The sequence below is a fragment of the Oscarella lobularis genome, chromosome 7, assembly GCF_947507565.1.
Source record: "Oscarella lobularis chromosome 7, ooOscLobu1.1, whole genome shotgun sequence".
Taxonomy (NCBI): Eukaryota; Metazoa; Porifera; class Homoscleromorpha; order Homosclerophorida; family Oscarellidae; genus Oscarella; species Oscarella lobularis.
In genome coordinates this window covers 609650-634591 of record NC_089181.1, presented here as the reverse complement: position 1 = coordinate 634591, position 24942 = coordinate 609650, and the positions used below count along the sequence as shown (strand labels likewise).

Below are 24942 nucleotides of genomic sequence, written 5' to 3'. Positions count from 1 at the left end.
GTCATCGTAGTCTACGACTGTACAACGCTTCGCCCGGGTATTAGGTCTTAGCATAGATGCTAGCATCCATGGTCTTAGTAATAGTATTCCCTCTTTTTCTGGAAGTTCTCCTTCCCAGCGGTCAATACAGTAGGCAGCTAGTGCGAGGAACGGTAACTCATACAGGGGAACAGGGGTCAAGTCGTTTCCTAACGTAATGTGACAAACGGGATCTTACCCAACAATCTCATTGCATGGCAACTTGGCTGCTAGTTCAACCGACAGCACCTTCGACTGACAAAATGTTGGAAATGTCACCAACTGCAAAGGAATCAGATTTGACACGCGGCGAGCAAAACAATGTGACATAAAAAATTTATCCGAAAAGCTAAACTATTTTCTTCTGCACACCCATAGGAACCACACTCATAGGGAGACGTTGTTTGTTCTCTACGGCCCCTATCACAACACAATTAGCATTACAAACAAAGAAAAAAGCCCACAAGCACTGTCACATACCCTAAACCTCCGACTTCTTCCCCTAAAAGAAACAGGCAAAGCCGCCAAAACCTTATCCATCCTTGCACTGATCTGATCTAGTACTGCAGCCTCGTGATTGAGTCGTGAATACTTCAATTACACCCTAAGATATTCATCCTAAAAGATCAGATAAGAAACCTAATTAATTAATAAGCATGAATTAACATAATTATATTGACCATCTTGAACATCTTCGAATTCTCCTTTCAATTCAGTTCGCCCAAAACAATTTTAAAATCTTCCTATAAATGAAGAGCGAAAAGAATAAGCCCCTAAAATTCATATTTAATTATTTTCCATTTCTAATAAAAGAAGGTACGTCTTCCGTTGAGCCGATTGCGCGACGCGTAGAAATAGTTCACGGCATAGAGCTCGCCCAACGACTCGGGTAGCGAGTTGGAGAGCCGATGTATGGGTATTCGACTCGTTCCAAGTGGCAAATCGACGCGGGTATCAATCCGCTCACATTACCGCGGGAGAGAAGGAGATTTTGCACGCGCGTCCAACTCGTTCCCAGCCAATCGGGTAGGACGCCGACAATACCGTCGATCTTTTCCTAAATTTAGAGTCGGGTTAGAGGCCCTTCATGGCGGAGAACATGTAGAATTGATGGCCTTGGTGTTGAGACGGCACTGACGTCAGTATTGGAACCTTGAATGGTCTTTCATTTTATTTTTGTTTTTGGTGTTTTATCTTTTCTACGTTTTAACTCTTTTCATCTGTGACGAAAGTTTGTGCATGCATGCATGGATGGAGACGTGTCAGTTAGCGGTGGACCACTTCCGGGTGAGTCAGGTCTTATACCGCTAACGCGCGTTTCCAACAACACCACCAAAAAACGCTTTTATCGGTAAGAGTACACAACAGGTCGTGTCGTGCGTTTCTGCACAGATATTCACATGCAGGACAGATCCAAGAAGTCGACAACCCAGCACAAGAATCGTTTCGATCTCTCCCTCGTCGAAAATGGCGACAGCGACGACGACAGATAAGAGCTACCTGAACGTAAATAAAAACGATCATCGCCAATCGTTCGAAACCGCGTCAAAACGAACCGAATTCGTTCTTGCAGACGCTCGACACGATGTTCGGCGACTTGGAAGGCCTCTTCGATCTCCTATGTCGCGCCGGATCGCCGACGTCGAGTGTGGGCAGGTGAGAAGACGCGAAAAACGAGCGTAAATCGTCGCCCGACGCGTTCGCTTCGTCTCGCGCAGCTTCACGACGGGAAGCCAAAGGCGAACATTAGAACGAACGAGGTAGGTGGAGCGAAGACCTTCGATATCGAACGAAAACGCGCGCGGGGTCCCCGCCGCTTCGCGGGGCTAGATCGCGATCGATAGCGTGCTACTTGGGCCAATTTCCCGACGAAGACGACGACGAAGACGACGAAGAGCAGCAGAAAGGAATCGATCACATAGACGGAAGCGGCAGCGAAGACGAACATCTGACGACGTATCGTCGACTCAAAATATCGTCCGTCCTATGGTTTTATCCAACTGTATTGCGCGAGCAAGGTACACAGAATAGGTATGCATATATACATAGATCGTAATGTTTTCTCTAGCGAAAGAGATGCTGAAGGGGAAGGATGTTGGGGTCGGTTTTTGGGGACTTTTTTTATTTAGTACTATTTCCTCTTCTCTCTCTCTCTCTCTAGACGTTCCTAGTGAGAAATTCGACTCGAGTTGGCAATTTTGCCTTGTCCGTGCGACTCCCCGACGGCTTGGCAGAAATTGAAAATTATCTGATTAGACAAACGGAAAATGGTCGCTGAAAGTCATTATAGGCGAAGAAGCGAGCTCACTCTGTCTCTCGTCTTTAGGACTTCATCTCGACGGAGTAGACCGCTATTTTCCTGATCTAGAAGCTCTGGTTGCATTCTACGTCGACACTCCAAGGTAATTATAGATCCAGATCTAAGTCCGGATAAGAGCGATTTACTAACTACAGTATTTTTATACGCGTAGTCTTGTCCTTGGGCGACTAATAGATAATGAATGGGGGTTTAACGGTGACTTAGTCTCTTTATTTTTCCAGTGACGGTTTTCCCTGTCATCTCATTCTACCCGGTCTAATACTGTCGCAAGACTCCGAACGATCGCTGAAAGCGGTCGTCCGAAAAGAAACGGAACAACGAGCACTCTCGTCGCTTCGCGCGGCGCAAGCGGCCGAAGCAAGCGACGACACGACTCCCACCATGTCTCCCGTTTCGCCTGTCTATAATTTTCTTCCGCCGCCGAGATCCTCGATGGACGTCAACGATCATCGACGCTCTCTCACTATAGCGAGTTCGGCGCCGTCGGCGGGAGCGGCGCACGTTCGCGAGCTCTTTTCGGGTCGATTGGGTCACTATTTCTCCATCGATTCGGCAAATTACGCGACGACGATCAGCTACGATGCGAATATGGTTCGACCATTTCCGCCGCCGCCGCGTTCCTATACGATGGCGAGCGTGGAGGCACTGAAGCACGAGAGAAAGGAGGGGAAAAAGTTGAGCAAGACGCGAACGTTTCTCTCGGCAGTCGTGGGGAAATTAACGAAGAGTAAGCAAAGGAAGAAGAAGAAAAAGGGTGACGACTCGCATCGGTTTCACTGTCACGTCGACGGCTGCCAGCTCGAGGAACGACCGCGCCAGCCGTCGCCGCCGCCGCTACCGGGACGAGCGGAAAACCACGCGAACGAAATAACGACCGAATCCAGCTCCGAATCGCTGATCGACTCCAACGATGAGGAAGACGAGGAAGAAGAGGGAGAAGACGAAAACGACGGCACCAATGACGACGGCGACGACGACGACGACGGCACCAATAACGACGACACTTTGCCGTCGTTTCCTCCTCCCTCTCCCCTCTCCCCGTTGCCGCCGCCCGTTCCCCCGCGACCGGCCTCTCTCGCCAATCGACTCGATCTCCTCCCGCCGTCGACTCCGACCATGTATTCGTCGATCGACTTAACCGACAGCGGTCCCGTCACGCCGTCGTCCGTCTTCTCCGGCGGCCACTTTCCGCCGCCCGTTCCGCCGCGACGATCCCAGTCGGCGATCGATCCGCCGGTGCCGCCGCCGCGTCGACTTCCCCTCTTCAATCCGCGTCGTCGGCACTCGTACGGCAACGATAGTCTCTACGCGCTTCCCGTCGAGGAAATGCGACGACGAGCGCGTCTCCTCACGGCGATCCACGAAGACGAATCGACGATGTTTCCGCGTCAGCGCGCGAGTTCGTTCGACGCGTCGGCGCTCCTGCGACACGACTACGAACTTCCGAATTGGCGTCGTTTCAGCGTCGGCGGACACACGTACGTTTCGATTAACGGGAGCATCGTGCGTGCCGTCGGCGCCTTTTCCGACGCGAGTTCGTTGAAGTCGTTCGAGACGGAGAGCGTCGGCAGCGAGTTGCCGCCGTCCGTTTCGCGATCGGGATCGTATTGTCGCGATCGGAAGCTTCGGCATCGTCGGAGTCGGAGTTGCGACGACTTGAGAATTGAGGAGAAGGCGCAGGCCGAGCGCGAGAGCGAGCTCTTGGAATCGGTCGTTCAAGATATGTCGGATAACGTGCAGGAGTGGTTTCGGACGGCGTCGTTTCGCGAGGAGGAAGAGCGGGACGAAGTCAACGAAGACGGCGCGGAGTTGCCTTTGAAGAGCGAGGCGGCGGCGGCGGCGGCGGGAGGCGAGGGCGTCTTGTTACTCGATCCCGATTTATTGTTGGCTGAGCTCTCGATCAAGGAGGATCACTTTAGAAATAGTTTTTTCGAGAGTGCGATATCTTTGGATTCGCAACCGAAGAGGAATCGAGATGATACCGTGTCGAGGTTGGGGGGGGGGGGGGGGATTCAATATTCGCCCCTTGCTGTTTATCTCATTTTGTTTATTTTAGGAGGCGAAAGGGCGTCGCGACGACGCGGAATCGCGTCGAAAGTCGACGCAAGGGCGTGAAGAATCGGCAGAAGGAGGCGATGTCGGCGAACGGCAGAGAATTGACGTCGCCTCGAAACAGAATTCTTCGTACGTTTTCGAGGCGACTGGTTTACATCGAAATCACTTCGTATTTTTTTATTAGATACGGCCTCTAAGCTCCTTCTCGTGCGACAGAAGACGAAGAAGTCGCCCAGTCGGCACATACGGATGCAGCTTGAAAAGTGAGTAGGCGGCGAATTTGTTTCCTATTTTTATAATTCGCGCGTAGAGCGGCTGGAAATCGGAATGGTAAATTCGGTCACAACGTGGACATTTTTCTTCGAAATCACAAGGACAGCACTCTCGATCCACAGAACCTCGTCAAAGTCGTACGAGACTTTATGAACCAGTTGAAAGAGTATTTGCTCCTTGTCAATGACTCCGAACTGGCGACTATTGTCGGCAAGCAGCAGCATATCGAAGTAAGATACGATCGCGCGAAGGGTCGGATACAGTAAAAATGATCGTTTCGGTAAAGAACGTCGAATTGGACGCCGTTGTCGAGGGGGCCCTCGTTCAGTCAATTCTCAAGCCTCTTTATAAAACTATTCAGAAGAACTTTACACAGTTTTACAAAAGGTAAGAGGGACCCAGTGTACCACACATTTAGGCTCCTTATTATTTTTTTGCTGTACTTAGGAATGGGGCTACGCAGCAATTCGCTTCGTGCTTGGATGTGGCAATCAAATTGTCTTCTGAAGAACTTCGAATTCGAGTAAGTCGTTTTTTTATTTTTCAAAAATGCATTTTAAAAATGTTTACCTATATTTTTTTTATTAGGATGGTCTGATTCCTCCGCAAGGCCCGTCTCTCGATCACATTCGCGTTCACTTTCAAAAAATGCAATCGACGCACAGTCCTCTCGTCAAACTGGAGCATCTCCTCGCCGCCGTCGACATCATATATCAGACGGTGACAGACGTGAAGAACGCTCACGCGGGAGAAAGTCTCGCTCTAGGAGCAGACGGTAAAGAGATAATTATTAGACGCGTATTCTTTACTCGACTACTTCTGGTAGATTTTCTTCCAATCTTTATATGGGTTTTGGTTCACACTCACTTCGAGCGAGCCGAGTTCGAGTCCGAATACCTGTGGGGTCTTCTTGATCCAGCTTTGATGACTGGAGAAGGCGGTTACTATCTAACGACCCTCAGCGGTGCAGGTACATAGGCGAGATCAAGAGAAAGAAATCGTATATCTTCTCTCTTACTTATTTTAGTGATGGTTATTAAACAGATTGCAGCAAAACCGAAGAAGCGTCCGCGGCGTCTTCCTTGCATTGGTGACCTTCAGGGTCTATTGAGAGTGGAAGTGCCCGTTGATTCTCTTGCCACCAATGTGCGTTTATATCGCGCAGGATTGTCTTGCTGTGATTTTATGCTCTTTTCCTTAGGTCGTCACCTGTTTTAAGACTTTTCAAATTGGTCTAACAACGACTACTGAGGAAGCATGTAAGTGTAGAGGACAGCGATTTTTTTCGTTTCTTATGACATTGTTCTAGGTGCCCTAATTTCTGAAAAACTCAAGATTAAAACTCCTAAAAGCTACCGCCTTTTTCAAGTCATTGACGACGAAGGTCAGCCACAACACCACGTTCACCCAACACCTGACTAGCAATCAATCTTTAGCCATTGCACTCAGACCTGACGTCTGTCCTCAAGTCATCAAAACGGAATGGACGCTAAAAGAGGTGGAGGCGGACGAAACGGACGCCCCAACTGTCCCGCGCTACTTCTCATTCAGACTCAAAGGCACGGCAGTGTAAGGCAAGCAGAGACACCATGTACACCTCTCCTCTCTTCCAAATAATTAGAAACGCGTACTACCTATTTCTATACTTTCGTAACTTGAACAAAATAGTTTGTATTCTTCTGAGATAGATCAGGCTTAGATAAATCGGCTGAGGATAAGCATACTCTCGGCAACCCTGTGACTCCAGCTCTCCTCACCGCGTAATCGTGTGCATAACCCACCTCCTGTAGATAGATCGAATGCAAAACAGCGAGTGAAAAACAGTAGGTTGACGGCAATGATCCGCAGTACGCGTGTTCCTGATACATTTGAATTCGTTTGGCGTGCGAGCTCAACGAGCTAGAACGCAGACGTCGTGCGAGTTGCGTTTTCGAACCATGTTCTCGATGAACGCATATGCACGCCTATTATACTGAGCAAGAAAGCGGACAGTTGACGGCACAGTACGTCAGGAGAATGGCGGAGAATATGCCGGAATAAGACGGATATAAGACGGACGTTCGACTCACGTTGACGTCGTCTCAATTTCTGGTCCCGTGACCAATTTCTGCGATGACGTCGCTCTATTGGAGTCTCAGAAAGACTCCGTCAACAGAACTCTCAACGAATAAGATGATTTTTAATTTTAGTTTTTATGTTTATGCAATTGGTGTTCTGATTAGAAAGAGATGATTTTTTAGTTTTTCTATTTATACAATTGGTGTTCTGAGCAATAAACAGACGAAAAGCACTAAAAAAGTAATAGTGATAACACGATGCGGTGGCCCGTATATTGTAGGGTAAACGGCTTTTCCTTGTTTTTCCTTGAAAAGCCGTTTACCCTACCCGGACATACGGGCATCAAACAAGAAGGGTTCACGTTGCGATGACCCGTATATTGTAGGGTAAACGGCTTTTCCTCGTTTTTTCTTGAAAAGCCGTTTACCCTACACGGACATACGGGCATCAAACAAGAAGGAAAGAAGGCGTGTTTTTCTCGGAGATAAAACAGTCTATATAAAAGCCACAAACATTACTACACATGCAAGTTCAACCAAGTTCTTCAAGTCTGTCAGTCAGTATAACTCGGCCATGTCCGTGAGCCTTTCCTCTCACCAAGCGCTTTGGTGGACATCCCTTGTACTCTGACGTGGAGCAAACGGCTTGCAGAACTTCAAGGCATGCGTCTGCTTCTGGTCGTTTGGCTGGCGTATCGTCGATCATCTGCAGGCAGAGATCTCTGATCTCGTCGTGCCGGATCATGCCCATCTGGGAGTGGCGCTCTTTTTGATTTGGTTCTTTACACGTCATCAATTCAGCAAGTGTTACACCTGAGCTGTAGACGTCTGCCTTGGCCGTGTTTCCGTGAACTTCATTTCGTTCAGGTGCAATATATTCAGGGCTGTGAGGGCCGGCGGACAGAGAGGCATCGGCAAATCGTGCTGATCCCAGATCGCCAACTTGAGCTTCCATCGTTGCCGTCACTAGAACGTTCGTTGAACGTATGTCTCCGTGGAGAATCGGCGTGGGAAGAAGTCGGTGTAGATAGGATAGGCCGGCCACAAATCCAATGCCCAAATCGATTTTCTCCTTTAGCGTCAATTCACCGCCGACGAAAGGCGTAGCCGTGATGACGTCGCAAAGCGATCCTTCGAGAAGATCGCTAATAATGCGAAGAGGCATTTCGTACGCCGTTGTCACGCCGCACACGGAGACGACGTTGGGATGACGAACGCTGGCACATATCTCCATTTCTCGATGGAAGAGGGTGCGATAACGATTCCCCTCCAAGATGTCGTGAAATATTTTCACGGCTACCAAAGCACCACGCCAACGCCCAATTCTGACTTCTACACGTGGAAGAGTCTCATTGTTATTACGTATGTACAGTTGACTAACCTCCGTATGATCCTCTCCCTAGTTGTACGTCTGTTAGCTCGACGTCTTTGATTGGAATGTTCAGAAATTCTTGATGCTTTTTTAGTTCCGTGATTCTGGCATCCTTTTCTTCGCCTATACGAGTCATATTGATTGCTCTTCTTTCCATCTGACCTAGTAACATCTGTTAATTTTTTTAAACTAGTTGCAGTCAATATACCGAATTCTCTTCTCAAATCATTGTTCGTTTCCGTTACAGAGTTCAATGCCATTTCTCTCTCCTCTACCAGTCTCGCTTTCTCTTTGACCGCAGCTCTTAATTCTGCCACTTCAACCTCTAATTCGGCTATTGCGGGAGTGTTAGGTATGTTCGTCATTTTCAGTTATTTCATAAATTACTGTTTCGACTGTTCAACTCTTCATTTTCATAGTTCATTGTGCGAGATCGTGTCCGGAGCGTGGCAGAGACCTCTTGCATGCGTGCCACCTCCTCTTCTCTCCTGAGAGAATCCGAGTAGGCTTCATCTCTTTGTCTTTCTGCTCTTTCAAGAGACCGACGCAATTCCAATACTTCCTACAAATAAATACTTATATATTTTCATAATAGTTAGAGATATCGAGTTTACTTGGGTATGACGTTCCTGAGCAGCGACAAAATGAGATTTTGACCAGTCAATTTCCTCTTGTTTTGCTTCCAAAACAGTTTGAATTCTCTGAAAAAGCGTTACTTGACAGACATAGGCCTACATTACAGATCTCATCAGCTCACTTCTTTATGGAGAAAGAAGCTGTCGTCGACATTCTTTGCGCCACGACGCCACGAATGGTTTACGTCCATCAAAGATTGCCTCGTTTCTTGGATTTCGTCTACCTTAGTGAATAGGGGCGTTTTTTGGCTGAAGATAATGCACATCACTTGTACGAGAGTGCACAAGTCATCCGACCCATTGGGGTTCCAGTCTTCCAAGTAAGGCAAGTAGATCTTTCCCGCTGGATCGACGTTTGGCGATACTTGAATTCTCATCGTTTCGATCGGTTTGACGTAGGGAACAGGCGAAATATAGGGATGACCTGGACGTATCCAGATGAGCACGGGAATTCCGTAGACGGTGCCAATGTAGTTGACGGGAATTGTCCCGTCAAGACAGAGTAGTTTTCGATCGCCGGCGAGGTCCCATCGCCGATCCGATTTCGGTTTGAGATCCTTGAAAAGAGCCAATGCGCTCCTAATGTCCTCCGACGCCTGGTCGCAGAAGTCGTAGCCGAGCTTTTTCAGCTCCTCGTGCAATGCGTCCTTATCGATCGCCATCCTATTCACTATGATGACGCAATGTCATAAGGATGTCGTGTGACCTAAAAGGTTTCGCTTTTAGTTTCAGCTATGATATGGTCATGAGAATACCACGGCCCATGACGCGCAGGGCAAACGGTGACTGAGACGATGTATTCGACGAGGTGGTAGGGCGTCGATTGGAGAAGGAAGTCAGCTGAGGAAGCATCTAAAAACAAAGGACAGCGTTATCCTTCATGTCTTATGACATTGAAAGTGGATTATAATAAACTACCGCCAGTCACGCCACCGCGTTCACCCGGCATCTGACCAGTGCCTACCAATCAATCTGTAGCCGTTGAAAGTCTGACGTCTTTCCTCAAGTCACCAAAGTCACGGCATTGTAAGGCAAGCAGGCGGAGACACTATGTACATCTTCCCTCTCTTCCCAATAATTAGAAACGCATACTATTTCTATAAATAATTTGTATTCCTCTGAGTTAGATCAGGCTTATTAAATAAATCGGCTGAGGATAAGCATACCCCCGGCAACCCAGTGACTCGCAAACTTCAGCTCTCCCCACCGCATAATCGTATGTTCCATGGAATAACCCACCTCCTGCAGTTCCAACTGATCGGCATCGAACATCGAACCGAGATAGATCAAATGAAAAACGGCGAGTGCGGAAAACAGCAGATTGACGACGACGACCCACGGTTCGTGTTCCTGATACTTGAACTCATTGGGCGTGCGAGCTCGGCGAGCGAGAACGCACGCATTCAGACGTCGTGCAAGTCGCGTTCGAAACACGTTTTCAATATAAGCATAGACACCTATACTGAGCAGGACAGCGGACAGTTGAAAATTGAGTCCGTGTAGTAGGGAACTTGAGAGGTATGTTAGGAGTATGGCGGGAAATATGCCGAGACAGCGTGCCGGTTTGTAGACGTACGTCTTGAGGAAGAGATGCATTGCGAGATTCCAATTCGTCACGACTTCAACGAGCGATCGCGGAAGTTCGACTTTTTCAATTCGGCTCACGGTCATGCCGTCCCAATTTCCGGTCCCGTGACCGATTCCCGCGACGACAGATGTCGTTTCAGACAGGTAGCAAGTGAAGTGATGACTGAAACGAAACGACGACGCCGTAGCGTACGCTATAAGCCAGCGATTGGAATCGTCGGGAAAGAGCCACGGCATGACGCAGACGGAGATCGCGAACGCGAACAAGCCGACGACGATCGATCGAACGACGCGATAGAACCACGCAAAGGAGAGCGGTCGATCGAGAAGAATCTCGCAATACGTGTGATATTGAACGAACGGACCGAAAACCGTATTCGCCGGGCAAAAGACGAAGCCGAAGTATTCCCACGGTAAGATAGATGCCGAGAGGCGCTTTTCGTCTACGTCGAACCCAATTGAGATGACTTTCATCGCGACGACCATCATCGATCCCCGAATCTGATGCCACGATTTGGGATCGAGAAGGTAGAGATCGCACGCGAGGATATAGAGAACGGTCGCGAGCGAGAGTAGAACGCCGCGCACGTTCGCGCGCACGGCGAGCGTGATGGCGTATCCGATCGCTACCGTCGCCACGAAATAGGCGCTGTGCCGTTCGAAGAAGAGCCAGAGTGTGATGAGACCGAAGACGGCCGAAGCAATGTGACGAAGCGTGGGCGGGGGACGGCAGAGGCATACCGCGCGAAGGCCCACGCATAGGGCGAATTGCGGGAGGATGTAGTCGACGAGCTGGGAGAGCGTCGACTGGAAGCAGTCGAGAAAGAATGTCAAGCGATCCATTCTTCCGGGTATTTCGAGTCACGAGGTCCATCCTTCAGGCTGACGCGGTCCGTAGTCAGGTAAAGTTGGCCAGGTAAGAGGTGAGTTATTCGTATAAATTCGCCTTTATAAATGCTTGCATATTTTCTTCATTTCTCATCGAAATTGGGCGTCAGAAATCCTCACATCACAAGTATACCAGAAGAAACAAACGTTGAAGAGTCCATGGAGAATACCACCAAATTACCTTTCAAAACATGGAAACTTCAACAGAACTCCTAAAGTCTATCAGCAAGGTAATTACGAAGTAAATGCGAGGGTGAGTTACAATATTTATGTATAAAATATCACAAAATTACCATAAAAAATTAGCATATCGAAAAAATTACCATAGAAACCATAAAACCATAGAAACATAGAAAGTTCAATGCAGTTCTTCGAGTGTGACTTGGCCATGTCCGTGAGCTTTTCCTCTCACCAAGCGCTTGCGTGGACATTCCGTGTACTCTGGTGTGGAACAAATGACTTGCAGAACTTCAAGGCACGCAAGCGCTTTTGGTCGTTCAGTTGGCATATCATTTATCATCTGTAAGCAAAGATTTCTGATCTCTTCGTGCTGGATCATGCCCACCTGGGTGCGACGTTCTTTTCTGTTTGGTTTTTTGTATGTCATCAATTCAACAAGTGTCACACCCGAGCTGTAGATATCTGCTTTATCGGTGTTTTCATGACTTGTAATCCATTCAGGTGCAATGCATTCAGGGCTGTGAAGGCCGGCGGAGGCGCCGGCAAATCGTGCTGATACCAGATCACCAACTTCGGCTTCCATTGTTGTTGTCACTAAGATACTTTTTGCTCGTATGTTGCCGTGGACAACAGGCGTGGGGAGTTGGTGTAGATAGCATACGCCGGCTACAAACCCGATGCTTAAATCAATTTTCTCTTTTAGCGTCAATGGAGCTGCTGTGATGACGTCGCGAAGTGATCCTTCACGAAGGGGAGTGATGATGCGAAGGGGCTGGTTGTCCACAGCCATTACACCATAAATGGAAACAACGTTATGATGACTAAGGCGTTTGGATATCTCCATTTCTCGATGGAAGATGGTGCGATAATGGTCTCCTTCCAACATTGTATGAAGCGTTTTCACGGCTACCGAAGAACCACACCAACGGCCCATTAGAACTTCTATAGGGAAAAATCTACTATAAATTGTTCCTATGTACCACATATGAAAGGCAAACCTGCGAATGGCCCTTTTCCTAGTTGCACGTCTGTTAGCTGTACGCCTTCGATTGGAATTTTCAGAAGCTCGTCGTACTCTTTCAGCTTCTTGATTTTGGCATCCTTTTCTTCTCCTGCAAGAGTCGCATTTCTTAGTGCTCTTTTCATCTGATCTAACAACTTTTCATTCGCGTCTGAAATCAAAGAAGATCAATCAGTTCTTTATTTGAAAGTACTGTAGTAATATACGGTACCACGCTCTGTTATCAGGTCTTCAATCATTCTCACTGCATCAGTGAAAAGATTAATGTTGTGTTCAGTCGCATCTTTCAGATCTTCAATCATTTTCATTTCAGCGGCTATTAATTAATATTTAAGTGCAAATATGTAGCAGTAGAAACGTAACTTTACGTTTGGTGATACCGTTTTCTGTTGCTTCATTTTCAGTGATTCTCGCTGCATTAGTCGCAACTTTCTCTTTCTCTTTGGAGGAAATACCGGCGGAATTTTCCTTGATCTAAAACACTTCGTTTATTATCCGTTTATTATCACTATCCGGCTAGACATCAAGGCAACAATTGGTTCTACCTTCTCAAAAAATTTTATTGCTTCTTTAATTTTTTCATCTGCCATCCTTCTAATAAAGCTTTGGGTTTCCTTAGAACGGCGAGGTTAGTTGAATGTGAAAACTAAATGTAGTTTCTACTTCAGTTATTTTGTTGACCCTAATTCCTGCATCAATAAAGCGTTCAAATAAGTCGAATCTTCCTCCAAAGATTGCCATATCAAGAGCACATTCTCCGCTGTCTGTTGTTGCATGTATATTACAGCCCTCCTGTACTAGCAAATCAATAACGTTGTCGCATCCGAACTCGACAGCTGTGAGAAATGCAGTGCAACCCCACTAATTAAAGAATTTAAAAGTTTCTGGCCGGAAAAATTTTCCATTAGCTTACTTCATCTTTGCTTTCCAAATTGGCCCCCATTGAGATTAGCAAAGCTGTCATTTCGTTAAAATCCTTTTGAGCTATCAAGTGAAGAATAGCATCACAGGCCTAAAAATATATCTGTGTGACACTATTCTGCAGTAGAGCAATATATAATTATTACGGGATCTTCAGCATTAGGATGGCAGGGAAGTAGCAAATCAGTAAGTTTTTTGTTTCCTTTCAAAACGGCAACAAGGAAAGGTGTTCTTTCAAACTAAACAAACCGGTTGTTTTAGCACGTTATTGAATTTAATTAAATTAGTTACATTGTCCTTTGCTTCATCATTGGCTCCTCTCTCCACCAGATATTGTGCTATTGTAATGTTCTCCTCCTGGGCTGCACAATGCAATGAAGTGAAACCGTTCTAAAACGAAATTATCATAATGTCTAGTGGTAGAAATAAATCTTGCCTCGTGATCTTCATTAATGTCAAGTCTGAATTCACTAACAAGTTCCTTCGTCATTTCAGTTTTCCCGTTCATAATTGCCAATGCCAGGGCACCATTATTATACTACGACCAAATATTTTGTCTTTCAGTATGAAACCGTGTAATGGCCAACGATCTAACACTGTTTTTCACGCAATGATTGCATCCTTTTCCAATGAAAAATTTCGCTACGTCCAACTGATCGTATGAGCAAGCCACAAGAAACGGTGTTTGTCCCATCTATAAAACAGCGGTCAAATTTGTAGAACATGCTTTTCTTCGTCTGATCACCTTGTCTTGAGCTTCAAGATTGGCTCCTTTTTCAAGTAAACATTCTGCAACTTCGACATGCCCATTTTGTGCTGCCAAGTGCAAAGGAGTGCAACCAGTCTATTAATAAAATATCACAAATGTCTAGGGGTAGAAGTAGACTACTTGGTGAGTTTCATTAACACCAAAACCCATTTCAACCAATGTCTCTGTCATTTTAGTTTTGCCGTTGGCACTAGCCAATGCTAGTGCACCATTCTCAAACTAAAAACGTCTTTCTTTACAAGAGAATCGTTTATTGCTGGCAAACTAAACATTGTTTTTTGCATTTTGATCACATTGTTTTGATATCAACAATTCTGCTACGCTCACATGACCACGTCTGCAAGCCACTAGGAATGATGTTTCTCCCCACTATAAATGACACTTGTGAATAGGCCATGCTCTTCTCAGATCGATAATTAATTACCTTGTTTCGAGCTTCGACATTGGCTCCTTCCGCAATTAGCAATCTTGCTACTTCAACATGTCCTTTAGAGGCTGCCAACTGCAATGCTGTGCGGCCCCTCTTAGACATATAATAATAAGTAATTAAGAGGGCCTGCAGGAGCATGTGCCTCTGCCTAAAATTTGAAAGAAGACTAAGTCTTCTTAATATGTACTCCCACCATGCAACGCTCATTTCATTCCTAAAAAGGCTAAACCCCCATCTCTTTCAACGACGACGAAGAAGATAGGCATAACAATTTAGCGATTATATTTCAGTTAAATCTTATTTGACCACGGCCGCATTAAAAAATTTCGAGCTAAAAAGGATCACGTGCAGCATCATACGGACACCAGAGTAGAGTACCATAAATGGGCATAGACGCGACATGTAAGTAAGGTGTACAAAAATGTTGAAACAGAAAGAAACTTTGTTGGGAGCCGGCCGGCACTGCCTTTCTGCCATAATAAATTGCATGCACATATCATAAGCTGTCAGTACGTTTGCCAGCGCAAGCCAAGATTAATGTAGTAAAGTTTTACCTTGCTTCTAAAATCTTTCCATGGTAAATCAAGTAATGCGTGTAGTTCATTCCGTACTTTTGTCACATCTCCAGTTCTAGCAGCTTTGAGAAACGCTAAAATCGGTCTTGGCAGGTTTGGAGAAGGTCGAAAGCCGCGGCAATTACCTCGAGCCCGCCCCGAAGGGAAGGCAGGGGCGCCGTCGCCCATGCAGGGGACAGTGTAATATCAATTGATTGAATTTGCAAAGGTAGGAGTCATTCGGCTTTTTTTAGACCAGCCGGGACAAACGAATTAGGCGTTATCTACACCGGGCCAAAGCTGCGGAGAGGCGAGAGGGTCTGGGTCAGAGCCCTATAGATAGCTCTGGTGAGGCTAACTGGGCCGTGTCGATTGAGTGAACAACTTTCGTGAGGCAATCGTCGAAGTTCCTATCTTTGGACGCGAGTACTACAGTAGCTTCACAGGCGATGCGTAGTTAGCTTAACATACGGCAGCTTCCCAAAAATCGCAGAAGGCTGCTCACGCTGGCTCCTAAATGTTTTCACCTCTAGAAACTTATAGTTTCGATTTTTGCCAAAGACGGGGTTTTGCGAAGCGCTTGCGAGCAGCAGGTGCTTGGAAATTAACAAAGCTGTTGACATTAGTAGCGAATCTGCAAATCGCTTCACTGATATCGTTTGTCATAATTAGGGGCTGCTGTATTGTGTACTATCGGCCTTGGCGTATCCGACTGGAAGCAGTTGAGCAAGACGGTGAAATGATCCATCGACTCACGAGTTTGATCCTATAACCACAGCCTTGTTGTGGTAAGAGGCAAGTTTACTTGAAGTATTATAAATCCACATTTATCAGCTAATTTTTGGGAAAAAATTTCATTCCTCATCTAAAATGAGGAGGGTCAGACACGAGAGTGGGTAAAAGACCACAAAAATTACCATACATAGAAACGTCAACTCGGTTCTTCAAGTCTGTTTAGCCAATATGACTCGGCCATGTCCGTGAGCCTTTCCTCTCACCAAGCGCTTTGGTGGGCACCCCTTGTACTCTAACGTGGAGCAAACGACTTGCAAAACTTTGAGGCACGCATGTGCTTTTGGTCGTTCAGTTGGCATATCATCAATCATCTGCAAGCAAAGGTCTCTGATCCCTTCATGCTGGATCATGCCCACCTGGGTGTGACGTTCTTCTTTATTAGGTTCTTTACACGTCATTAATTCAGCAAGTGTCACACCTGAACTGTAGATGTCTGCCTCAGCCGTGTTTACATGACTTCTACTCCGTTCAGGTGAAATGTATTCAGGGCTGTGAGGGCCGGCGGACAGAGAGGTGCCGGCAAATCGTGCTGATCCAAGATCGCCAACCTGAGTCTCCATCGTTGCCGTTACGAGAATATTCACCGAACGAATATCACCATGGAGAATTGGCGCGTGGAGTTCATGTAGATAGGATATGCCAGCCAAAAATCCAATACCCAAATCAGTTTTCTCTCTTAGCGTCAACGCACCGCCGTAGAAAGGAGCGGCTGTGATGACGTCGCAAAGTGATCCTTCGAGAAGATCGCTGATAATGCGAAGAGGCGTGTCGTCTACAGTTGTTACACCACAGATGGAGACGATGTTGGGATGATGAACGCGGGCGCAAATCTCCATTTCTCGATAAAAGAGGGTGCGATAATAATCTCCCTGCAACATGTCATGAAAAATTTTCACAGCTACTAAAGCACCACGCCAACGCCCAATTCTGACTTCTACACAGAGAGATTTTTTATGTACAGTCCTTGTACGTAAGACAAACCTCCGTATGACCCTCCCCCCAGTTGCACGCATGTTAACTGGACGTCTTCGATTGGAATTTTCAGAAGGTCGTCATACTCTTTCAGTTTCTTGATTTTGGCATCCTTTTCCTCTCCTGAACGAGTCAGATTGGCTACTCTTCTTTCCATCAGACGTAACAACGCCTGCTGTCTCTCTATGTCTCTGAGTGCTCTGTCTGCAGACAAAAAAATTACAACATTGAATCTTTTAGAAGAGAGCCGTATAGAAAAGTGGTATACCACGCTCTGTTTTCAAATCATCGATCGTTTTCATTGCAGCAACCAATTTCGTTAGTCTCGGCACAACTTTCTCTTTCTCTTCAGTCTCCGCTCCTAATTCTGCTAATTTGGCTATTGCGGTACGTGTTTTAGTACGTCTGCCGATCAACGACTTCATAAATTACTGTTCCGAATCTTCAGCTGTTGAACTTCGCTCTCCGCCTTGCGTGCTCGCGTGTGAAGCTCTTCTTCTCTCCTAAGAGAATATCGAATGGTTTCATTCCTCTCTCTTTCAGCATTTTCAAGACGCCGACGCCATTTCAGTCTTTCCAGTATTTCCTAAGTATTTATAATCCCGCAATACTTATCATAAGATGCTGATGTGTACTTGGGCGTAACGCTTCTCATCTTCTTCCTTCGACTTCAGAAGAGACTGGCTTTTGTCTCCTTCCTGCCGAAAGAAATTGACAGATTCATATTCCAAGTCATACAACTAACCGCTTTTGTTTTGAGAAAAACGCTGACAAGATTTTCTTCTATCTAAAGTGCTTTATTATTTCGACAAGCTAGACCGTAATGCTATGTCTAACTTACCTCCTCAAAATACTTTATCGCTTCTTTGTTTCCATCGTCTGCCATCATTCTAATGAACCCTCGGCTTGTCTTTAATTAATTGGAGAACGTAAGCTGAATAGTTTCAAATGCATTTTTTCTACCTCAGTTATTTGATTGATGCAAAGCCCAGCGTCGATAAAGCTTTTAAATAAATCGATTCTTCCTCCGAAGATTGCCAGATCAAGAGCACATTCTCCGCTTTTTGTTGTCGCATGTATGTTACAGCCCTTCTGGATTAGCAAATCAATAGCGTTGTCACATCCAAATTCGACAGCTGTGAGAAAGGGAGTGCAGCCCCACTACAATAGGTAACCAATTGACTTTGGAAGAAGATTCTGGGAGAGCGCATTCATTGGTACGTACTTGATCTTTACTTTCTACATTGGCCCCCATTGAGATCAATAATGCTAAGACTTTGTCAAAATCATTCTGAACTGTCAAGTGAAGAACAGCGCTATCGTCCTAAATAGAACATTAAACGCTTCATATTCTGCAGTGAGAACGAACGCGCACCTTTGTCTTATCATCGAAATTCGAAAGCAGGTATTGAGCGGTATCATGATGGCCACGGATACATGCCAGGGCAGACGCTTTGTATCCTCGCTAAAGAAAAATCACAGCAGGTGTGAGAAAAACATAGGTACTTAGAAATATGCAGTACTTAATGGCAACTAATGATTTAATCAGTAAGTAACCTTGTCTCGAGCTTCAACATTGGCTCCTTTCTCAATTAAATATTCTGCTATTTCCACATGTCCCTTTTCGGCTGCTAAGTGCAGCGAAGTGCGGACATTCTAAAGCAATAAATTAATATCACAAATCCTCTAGTAGTGGCAGAAATAGACTACCTGATGAGTTTCGTCAACGTCAAATCTCATTTCAACCAATGCCTTTGTCATTTCAGTTTTTCCGTTCAAAACTGCCAATGCTAATGCGCCATTCCCATTCTAGAGACGTTTGTATTTTTATAAGTGAACTAATTATTTCCTGACAGACTTACAGTATTCTTCGCGTGACGATTACAGCCTTTTGCTAGCAGCAGTTCTGCTACGCCCACTTGACCACACGCACATGTCACCTGAAATGGTGTCCTTCCATTCTATAAGCAACACTCGCTTGCAAATAGACACGGTATTTTTCTCAATCTAATTACCTTGTCCTGAGCTTCAACATTGGCTCCTTTCTCAATTAAATATTCTGCTATTTCCACACGTCCCTCTTGGGCTGCATAGTGCAATGAAGTGTAACTATTCTAAAGCAAAAAAATTACAAACCGTTTAGTAGTGGCAGAAATAGACTACCTTATGACTTTCGTCAACATCGAATCCCATTTCAACCAATGTCTTTGTCATTTCAGTTTTTCCGCTCAAACATGCCAATGCCAATGCACCATTCTCATACTACAGCCGTTGTATTTTTATAAGTGAACTATTAGTACCTAACAGACTTACAGTATTCTTCACGTGACGATTGCATCCTTTTGCTAACAGCAATTTTGCTACACCAACTTGACCATACACGCATGTCACTAGAAATGGTGTGTTTCCATTCTATAAGCAACAAGAACTTGGAATAAACGGCGTTTTTCTCAATCTAATTACCTTGTTCTGAGCATCAATATTGGCTCCATTCTTAATTAAATATTCTGCTATTTTCACATGTCCCTCTTGGGCTGCATAGTGCAATGAAGTGTAGCTATTCTAAAGCAAAAAATCACAAACCGTTTACTAGTGGCTGAAATAGACTACATGATGAGTTTCGTCAACATCAAATTCCGTTTCAACCAATCTCTTTGTCATTTCAGTTTTTCCGTTCAAAACTGCCAATGCCAATGCACCAGTTTCATACTACAGACAATTATTTTTTCAAGTGAACTATTTACTTTCTAATAGACTTACAATATTCTTCACTTGGCCATTGCATCCCTTTGCTAGCAGCAATGTAGCTACATCTACTTGACCACTCATGCATGCCACCAGAAACGGTGTCTTTCCGTTCTATATGCAAACAAGCACTTATAAATAGACGGTTATCTTATCGGTTTATTTACCTTGTCTTGAGCTTCAACATCAGCTCCTTCCTCAATCAAATATTCTGCTATTTCCACATGTCCCTTTTTGGCAGCAAAGTGCAATGCAGTGTAACCATTCTAAAAAAATGACAGCCAATTTATGCAAAGCACGTTAGAAACTAATGCTAGTGCAAGCATGAAACAATTTAATTTTTGAATCCAGTTCGATAATTGTTGTCAATTTGGCTGACCACGCCCCAAATATTCTGTGCGCAGGAGGCTCCCAAAGGGGGACCACGCCAAAATTACTTGCACAGCAATGTTTGTATAAGCCTGAGACGTTTTTCTTTTTAGTATATCCTCTGTGAATGCGTACCGTGTCTTCTACTTCTCTCCGACGTTCCGGAAATACCTCCCATCCTTTTGCAACATAATGAACATTCCTAGTTTCATCAACTGTTTGAAATAATTGGTTTTAGTCTTTCGAAAGACGTCGAAAAACGAGCTTTACCCGAAGGGACGGCAGAGCTGTTGCCCATCCTTTTGTCTCGTGATTGTTTCTAGTCCCGGATAATCGCGTGATGGATTACCAAGACCATCGCCTGCACGAAATAGGAGCATTGCGATGGGCTTTGCGTCGTCTATCGCTACCCGAGTATCGCTATTGCAGCAGAAAAAGCGACGAAGACGCGAAAGATCAAGTCCTGGAATCCAAAAAAATCGAACAACTGGTAATTACGACAAGAAAAGAATCCAATTGTCTCTCTTTTTCTGTGTGTAGTTCTCAGGCGACGACGGAGAGCGGATGAAAAGCGAAGTGAAGGCCATACTGGGCGAAATGGGCCACCGCTTTCGCACCTACGCCGTTCGCGGTCTCGGTTGTCTGGTTCGCGAATTGATCATCGGCCGACTCTTCGAGCACCTTTACGTCAACAGAGGCGGAATGGAAAAAGCAAGAATAGAAGAATAGAAGAATAGTAGGCGTGGTCTAATTAAGAATTTAAATTAGATTCGATCTGTCATTCCCGACGCGCCCGTACTTCTTCTACCGACTCATCGAAGCTACGCCGATTTTCTCTTCGTTTCCTATCTTTGTTACTCCTATGATGTCACCATACCAATTATTGCAGCTGGAGAAGGTTTGACGTCATCATAAAGTGCGATTATTATATACTAATTTTCTTTGTGTTAGATTTTCGTAGTATGGGGTTTGTGAATAAGATTCTGCGACGTTGCGGTGCGTTCTTCATTCGAAGAACTATCAATCCGTCTATGCACCCGTATTTCACCGTTTTCGTTGAATACGCTAAAGCGCTGTTGAAAAATGGGGATCAGCCTATCGAATTCTATCTTGAGGGAACACGGAGTCGAACTGGGAAATCTCTTCATCCTAAACTAGGTTTGGATGGGGAGCGATTTTTTCATTGAATTTATATTTTTTGTATAGGGTTATTTCGTGCTCTGTGTGACGTTTATTTCAACTGCGAAGTTCCGGACATTTACATTTGCCCAATAAGTATTACATACGAAAGTCCTATAGAGGAGGGTTTACTCCTATGGGAAATATTGGGCATACCAAAACCAAAAGAATCCACTAGAGTAGGAAGAAACTTACTACCTGTGAGACTAACACATTAGCATCTCTAGGGACTATGGAAAGCGCGAAAAGTATTGGGCGAGAACCACGGACGCGCTTTCTTTTACGCTAGTACCCCAAGGCGACTTAGTGAACTAGTTGGTGATGGGATCGATAGGAAACAACATGCGCTTAAGCCACGGTGAAATTACGCGCACGTGTTTTTCCTCTGTGTAGCTAGTTTCATATTTAGAGCGGAGTTTACTTCGTTGAAATCGGAACTGGAGTGCGTGAATCGCATTAGCTATGATATCATCTCCGAGCAGCAGAGAAACATGGTCATGTATCCGTCCGTTCTCGTGGCGACCATACTGCTACAGAATCTCAACAGAGAACTTACGAAAGGCAGAGAAAGATAAAGAGGATATTAAATAATTAACTACGTCACATCATAGATGCGTTGGCTGATCAATTTGATATGCTAAAACGGCTGCTGGAAGCGAGACAAGCCAACGTCAGCTGGGAAGGTTAGTTATGCGGATATTCATAAGCGTGCAGCGGATACGATGATTTATTTATTAGGTTCTTCACCTGCTTGTGTCGAACGGGGTCTGACCTTCTTGTCAGACGCTGTCATTCAGAGAGGCGCGACTGTGACAGCGTCGTTTCCTTATTTTGAGTATCCTGTTGATCTCGGTCGAATCCCGTTGCCAAGGGAATGCCCGAGGCTTAGCAAGGAGCAAGCCGATTCCATTTTAGTTGCAGCCGTCAATGGCATCAAACTTATGTATCACAAAAATCAACTGCTGCATTTACTCGGTTGGGACGCAATGCTTTGTCTCGTCCTACTTGCGAGGAAAGGCTCGATATCGCGTGGTATGGCGATCAATTAAATAATTATAGGAAATTTTTACTGTGTGCGTAGATCAGCTCAAAACGGACGTTTTCCTACTCGTCCGACTCTTAGCAAAGGACATGGTTTTCATGTGGGAAAGATGGGAGCAAGTACGACTCATCTTTACTTGTGTGTCTCTCTATATAAATGACCGATTGTATATAGTATTTTCATTCTTCTTTGAGACGTTTGATCGATGACGGCGTCATTGTCGTTTCGTATGAGAAATTGTCCTTGGAAACGACGCGTAATGCGATTGGGTCATTCTTGGCCTCGATTGTTCGCCCATCACTAATAGCAGCGTGGCTTCTCTGCGTCTGGCTTCTCGATCGCCAAACGTCAATCGAGATCGGCGTGAACGAAGTGGCCGAACAAGTGCAGAACTACGCACTACGGCTAATACAACAAGGCATAGACATTGACACGTGAACAGAAGTGATTTTCTCTAAGACTATATATCTCTCCTTAGGTCTTCTACCCTATCCTCAAACGTTGTCAAGGGAACTACTTAGAAACGTCCTGGCTGCGCTGAGTTCCGACGCGCTGCCCGAATCGCCACTCGTCATTCACAAAAGGTACATTCAGAATAGAAAACAAGCGCGGTTGTCCTGGTGAGGACCCCCCTCTGTTCCCATAGAAGGAAGACAGTGAAAGTTGTAAACAAAGACGTTTTAGTCTCAATACAGCAAAGATTAGGTACAAAAATCGACGCCTTCCTATTCACATTCACTACGCCCCTTTTCTTTTCTCGAAGGCGCTCTCTTATCCTGTTCGTGTCCCTCGATTGACAGGACGTCTTTTAGGCCGAAGCTCTAGTACTGCCAGCTGTGGCGCGCATCGTATGTCTGTTTATGCACATAATCAAGTGGATACACACTGCGTGGTAGTTCGCGGTCGGTTTCCGTTGCTGATACGCGGTTCCGCTTTCTGTGGCCGCGCCTTAGCGCGCTGTACGATCATATCTATTTTAGTGACCGGAAGGCGGGAGAGAGCTGGAGAGCCAATCACGTTTGGCACGTCGACAAATAGCACGCCCCATTCCCACAGATAAACCACGCATCCACGCAGACCCCCACAAAGACACCGCGAGACGAGGCCTGGTCGCGAGCGCTCTTTTCCGCCCTAGTCCCAAATGTCGTCGTCGTCGCCACGCTGGACGCATCGTCTCTCGACGATCTCGACGCTATCGTCGACGGATCAGCAGCGCATACCGAGCCAAATTCTCAAGCAGGGCTACCTCGTCAAAGCGCCTCCGCTCAACATCGCAGGAAAAACGAAAGCACTAAAGGTGAGCACCGCGCGACTGTACGACTAGGTCCCTGCCGGCATTCTGACTGCCCTTTTCCGAAATCGCGAGCACGCGCGCCCCGAGGTGCTGAACACGCTTGTTTTTGCGCGCAGAGGTGGCGTCGACGCTGGTGCGTGTTGCGCATCGACTCGGTCGGACGCATCAGCCTGACCTACTACAAGCACGAAGACGCATTTCTCAAAAACAAATCGCCGCAAGGCGTCGTAATGGTCGACGAAGCGTTCGCCTGTTTCGCGAACGCGCCGTACAAGAATGGAAAATCGCGAAAGCGGAAGTTTCTCTGGTCGCTTCACCTTCCTCGAAGGAAGTATCTACTCGCCACGGAGTCGAAGTAAGTATTGCGCGCCTCTTAGACCGTGGGGCTGAGGGGGGGGGGGGGGGGGGGAGGCTGGGGAGGTCGCGATTGATTTCCACCGACGCACGTCATAATATTACAGTGCGCGCGTGGGGGGCGACTCGTGTCTGGTGTTCGTTGATCGAAAGCGCGAGCGAGTCGAGGGGAATTAGAGGAAGCGTTCGCGTTCCTTTCGTCGGATGTTATGTAGAAGTGCGAGGCATTTAGAGGAAGGAAGAGGAAGTTTTATGTAGTGATTCATTTGATCCGGGGGTTGTGGGACTTTCGCCAGCGAAAGTGCGCTGTTATGGTTTCCTTTTCTAAATCGAACCCCTTTTGTGCATTCGATTGTTATTCAATGCACCCATCCAGCCATTAGGTTTTAATTGTCGTTTATTAGAAATTTCTTACGTATACTAAGCCTTTACCTAATCACACACCTGTGGATAATTTATAGTCAATGTTTAGTGAAACAATAGCGATGGGTTTCTAAACTTCCGCCTCCTTGTTTCCCCCGCAGTTATGAGATGCAGAACTGGGTGAAAGCCATCTATCTCGCCGTACCCCGACTACAGCCCCCCGACCCCATGATGAGTCTCCAACACTGGGCGAACTCGAGCACGCAAGAGATCAGCGTAGCGCCGCTATCCCAAGCCCGATTTCGAGCGTTTCACAACAGCTGCGCGTCGAGCATTTTCGACGGGAGTTCGTGCGGTGATTACATCGAGGAAGAGGCGGAGGATTGGCCGGCGCCGCCGCCTTCCGTCGCGGAGGATAATCCACTTCACGAATGAATGAATGAGTGAAAAAATGCATTCGATCGTTTCTACTCCTCCTTCTCTTTCCTCGGCCCCCCACATCTTTTCCCCTTAGTTTGAACAATGACAGTGAGACGAGATCTTTTAGTTAGCCAAATTTTTATTTCATTTTTGCCCGTGTCAGCTTTGTACAGCTCCATTCTCTTGTTACATTTTCTTCTACTGTAGATGTAGCCTTACATTCTTTGTTCAAATCGATGTGCAAAGATTAGATAATTATTTTAATTCCTGTGTCCCGTTTGGCTTTACGAAACACAGCCCCATTGATTTTTATCACTATTTTCCTGAAA

At 46.0% G+C, this 24942-nt stretch overlaps 6 protein-coding genes across 12 annotated transcripts; 2 read left to right on the top strand and 4 right to left on the bottom strand.

Annotated features, from left to right (window-relative positions):
- Window positions 1-45: 45 nt before the first annotated feature.
- On the top strand, window positions 46-6407 carry LOC136188845 (protein sprint-like). Of its 3 annotated transcripts, none has more exons than XM_065976638.1 (21): window positions 46-193; window positions 253-1369; window positions 1425-1524; window positions 1592-1674; window positions 1737-1778; window positions 1849-2036; window positions 2087-2118; window positions 2180-2288; window positions 2345-2420; window positions 2560-4329; window positions 4395-4522; window positions 4578-4656; window positions 4704-4896; window positions 4953-5053; window positions 5114-5189; window positions 5255-5441; window positions 5493-5636; window positions 5694-5812; window positions 5868-5925; window positions 5976-6050; window positions 6103-6407. In XM_065976638.1, the coding sequence occupies exons 2-21, from the start codon at window positions 1266-1268 to the stop codon at window positions 6237-6239; spliced, it is 3801 nt and encodes a 1266-aa protein (XP_065832710.1). In that variant the 5' UTR covers window positions 46-193; window positions 253-1265; the 3' UTR covers window positions 6240-6407. The 3 variants fall into 3 exon arrangements, with proteins under 3 accessions (XP_065832710.1, XP_065832711.1, XP_065832712.1); XM_065976639.1 differs by having other exon boundaries at window positions 46-341; window positions 397-1369; XM_065976640.1 differs by having other exon boundaries at window positions 46-533; window positions 588-1369.
- Window positions 6408-7147: 740 nt separating this feature from the next.
- Window positions 7148-9804, bottom strand: LOC136188849 (probable serine/threonine-protein kinase DDB_G0271682). Of its 3 annotated transcripts, none has more exons than XM_065976645.1 (8): window positions 9695-9804; window positions 9486-9582; window positions 8853-9436; window positions 8710-8796; window positions 8483-8657; window positions 8304-8429; window positions 8105-8257; window positions 7148-8055 (listed from the first exon to the last, which is right to left on the bottom strand). In XM_065976645.1, the coding sequence occupies exons 3-8, from the start codon at window positions 9390-9392 to the stop codon at window positions 7256-7258; spliced, it is 1881 nt and encodes a 626-aa protein (XP_065832717.1). In that variant the 5' UTR covers window positions 9393-9436; window positions 9486-9582; window positions 9695-9804; the 3' UTR covers window positions 7148-7255. The 3 variants fall into 3 exon arrangements, with proteins under 3 accessions (XP_065832717.1, XP_065832719.1, XP_065832716.1); XM_065976647.1 differs by having other exon boundaries at window positions 9489-9582; XM_065976644.1 differs by having other exon boundaries at window positions 8853-9582.
- On the bottom strand, window positions 9784-11186 carry LOC136188853 (protein-serine O-palmitoleoyltransferase porcupine-like). Its single transcript, XM_065976653.1, has one exon. It carries the CDS (start codon window positions 11158-11160, stop codon window positions 9868-9870), a length of 1293 nt encoding a protein of 430 aa, XP_065832725.1. The 5' UTR covers window positions 11161-11186; the 3' UTR covers window positions 9784-9867.
- Window positions 11187-11439: 253 nt separating this feature from the next.
- LOC136188848 (ankyrin-3-like) lies at window positions 11440-15280 on the bottom strand. 2 transcript variants are annotated; one of them, XM_065976642.1, is made up of 17 exons: window positions 15227-15280; window positions 15081-15175; window positions 14521-14619; window positions 14367-14465; window positions 14217-14315; window positions 14073-14171; window positions 13923-14021; window positions 13764-13865; window positions 13619-13717; window positions 13474-13566; window positions 13320-13418; window positions 13070-13267; window positions 12952-13020; window positions 12775-12880; window positions 12618-12722; window positions 12384-12557; window positions 11440-12327 (listed from the first exon to the last, which is right to left on the bottom strand). In XM_065976642.1, exons 1-17 carry the CDS (start codon window positions 15267-15269, stop codon window positions 11564-11566), a joined length of 2442 nt encoding a protein of 813 aa, XP_065832714.1. In that variant the 5' UTR covers window positions 15270-15280; the 3' UTR covers window positions 11440-11563. The 2 variants fall into 2 exon arrangements, with proteins under 2 accessions (XP_065832714.1, XP_065832715.1); XM_065976643.1 differs by having other exon boundaries at window positions 12787-12880.
- Window positions 15281-15871: 591 nt separating this feature from the next.
- Window positions 15872-20648, bottom strand: LOC136189427 (ankyrin-3-like). 2 transcript variants are annotated; one of them, XM_065977375.1, is made up of 23 exons: window positions 20372-20648; window positions 20232-20322; window positions 20097-20176; window positions 19760-19858; window positions 19608-19706; window positions 19458-19556; window positions 19311-19409; window positions 19161-19259; window positions 19011-19109; window positions 18863-18961; window positions 18710-18808; window positions 18558-18656; window positions 18405-18503; window positions 18223-18312; window positions 18073-18171; window positions 17811-18008; window positions 17689-17757; window positions 17593-17634; window positions 17483-17545; window positions 17280-17433; window positions 17116-17226; window positions 16857-17051; window positions 15872-16809 (listed from the first exon to the last, which is right to left on the bottom strand). In XM_065977375.1, the coding sequence occupies exons 2-23, from the start codon at window positions 20257-20259 to the stop codon at window positions 16025-16027; spliced, it is 2904 nt and encodes a 967-aa protein (XP_065833447.1). In that variant the 5' UTR covers window positions 20260-20322; window positions 20372-20648; the 3' UTR covers window positions 15872-16024. The 2 variants fall into 2 exon arrangements, with proteins under 2 accessions (XP_065833447.1, XP_065833446.1); XM_065977374.1 differs by having other exon boundaries at window positions 20232-20648.
- LOC136189431 (dihydroxyacetone phosphate acyltransferase-like) lies at window positions 20273-24877 on the top strand. The gene is made up of 16 exons (XM_065977379.1): window positions 20273-20451; window positions 20502-20672; window positions 20730-20859; window positions 20913-21119; window positions 21168-21319; window positions 21368-21498; window positions 21550-21701; window positions 21752-21823; window positions 21879-22172; window positions 22222-22301; window positions 22357-22600; window positions 22661-22766; window positions 22829-22887; window positions 22946-23479; window positions 23593-23831; window positions 24355-24877. Exons 1-14 carry the CDS (start codon window positions 20302-20304, stop codon window positions 23005-23007), a joined length of 2010 nt encoding a protein of 669 aa, XP_065833451.1. The 5' UTR covers window positions 20273-20301; the 3' UTR covers window positions 23008-23479; window positions 23593-23831; window positions 24355-24877.
- The last annotated feature ends 65 nt before the right edge of the window (window positions 24878-24942 follow it).

Excerpts from the sequence above, each read along its gene's own strand:
- LOC136189431 (XM_065977379.1), top strand. The coding sequence starts at position 20,302 with ATGGATTACCAAGACCATCGCCTGCACGAAATAGGAGCATTGCGATGG. Across the intron at positions 21,824-21,878 it reads AGCCAACGTCAGCTGGGAAG|GTTCTTCACCTGCTTGTGTC; the intron begins GTTAGTTATGCG and ends TTTATTTATTAG. Across the intron at positions 22,767-22,828 it reads CCACTCGTCATTCACAAAAG|AAGGAAGACAGTGAAAGTTG; the intron begins GTACATTCAGAA and ends CTGTTCCCATAG.
- LOC136189427 (XM_065977374.1), bottom strand. The coding sequence starts at position 20,259 with ATGGGCAACAGCTCTGCCGTCCCTTCGG. Across the intron at positions 19,707-19,759 it reads ATGTTGAAGCTCAAGACAAG|AACGGAAAGACACCGTTTCT; the intron begins GTAAATAAACCG and ends GTTTGCATATAG. Across the intron at positions 19,410-19,457 it reads ATGTTGACGAAACTCATCAT|AATAGCTACACTTCATTGCA; the intron begins GTAGTCTATTTC and ends TTTTTGCTTTAG.
- LOC136188849 (XM_065976644.1), bottom strand. The coding sequence starts at position 9,392 with ATGGCGATCGATAAGGACGCATTGCACGAGGAGCTGAAAAAGCTCGGC. Across the intron at positions 8,258-8,303 it reads TGATTTGAGAAGAGAATTCG|GTCAGATGGAAAGAAGAGCA; the intron begins GTATATTGACTG and ends AGATGTTACTAG. Across the intron at positions 8,056-8,104 it reads AGGGAGAGGATCATACGGAG|AAGTCAGAATTGGGCGTTGG; the intron begins GTTAGTCAACTG and ends TTCCACGTGTAG.
- LOC136188853 (XM_065976653.1), bottom strand. The coding sequence starts at position 11,160 with ATGGATCGCTTGACATTCTTTCTCGACTGCTTCCAGTCGACGCTCTCC.
- LOC136188848 (XM_065976642.1), bottom strand. The coding sequence starts at position 15,269 with ATGGGCGACGGCGCCCCTGCCTTCCCTTCGGGGCGGGCTCGAG. Across the intron at positions 13,866-13,922 it reads ATCATTGCGTGAAAAACAGT|TATAATAATGGTGCCCTGGC; the intron begins GTTAGATCGTTG and ends ATTTGGTCGTAG. Across the intron at positions 12,328-12,383 it reads AGGAAAAGGGCCATTCGCAG|AAGTTCTAATGGGCCGTTGG; the intron begins GTTTGCCTTTCA and ends TTTTCCCTATAG.
- LOC136188845 (XM_065976638.1), top strand. The coding sequence starts at position 1,266 with ATGGATGGAGACGTGTCAGTTAGCGGTGGACCACTTCCGGGTGAGTCA. Across the intron at positions 5,442-5,492 it reads TCTCGCTCTAGGAGCAGACG|ATTTTCTTCCAATCTTTATA; the intron begins GTAAAGAGATAA and ends TACTTCTGGTAG. Across the intron at positions 5,637-5,693 it reads AACGACCCTCAGCGGTGCAG|TGATGGTTATTAAACAGATT; the intron begins GTACATAGGCGA and ends TACTTATTTTAG.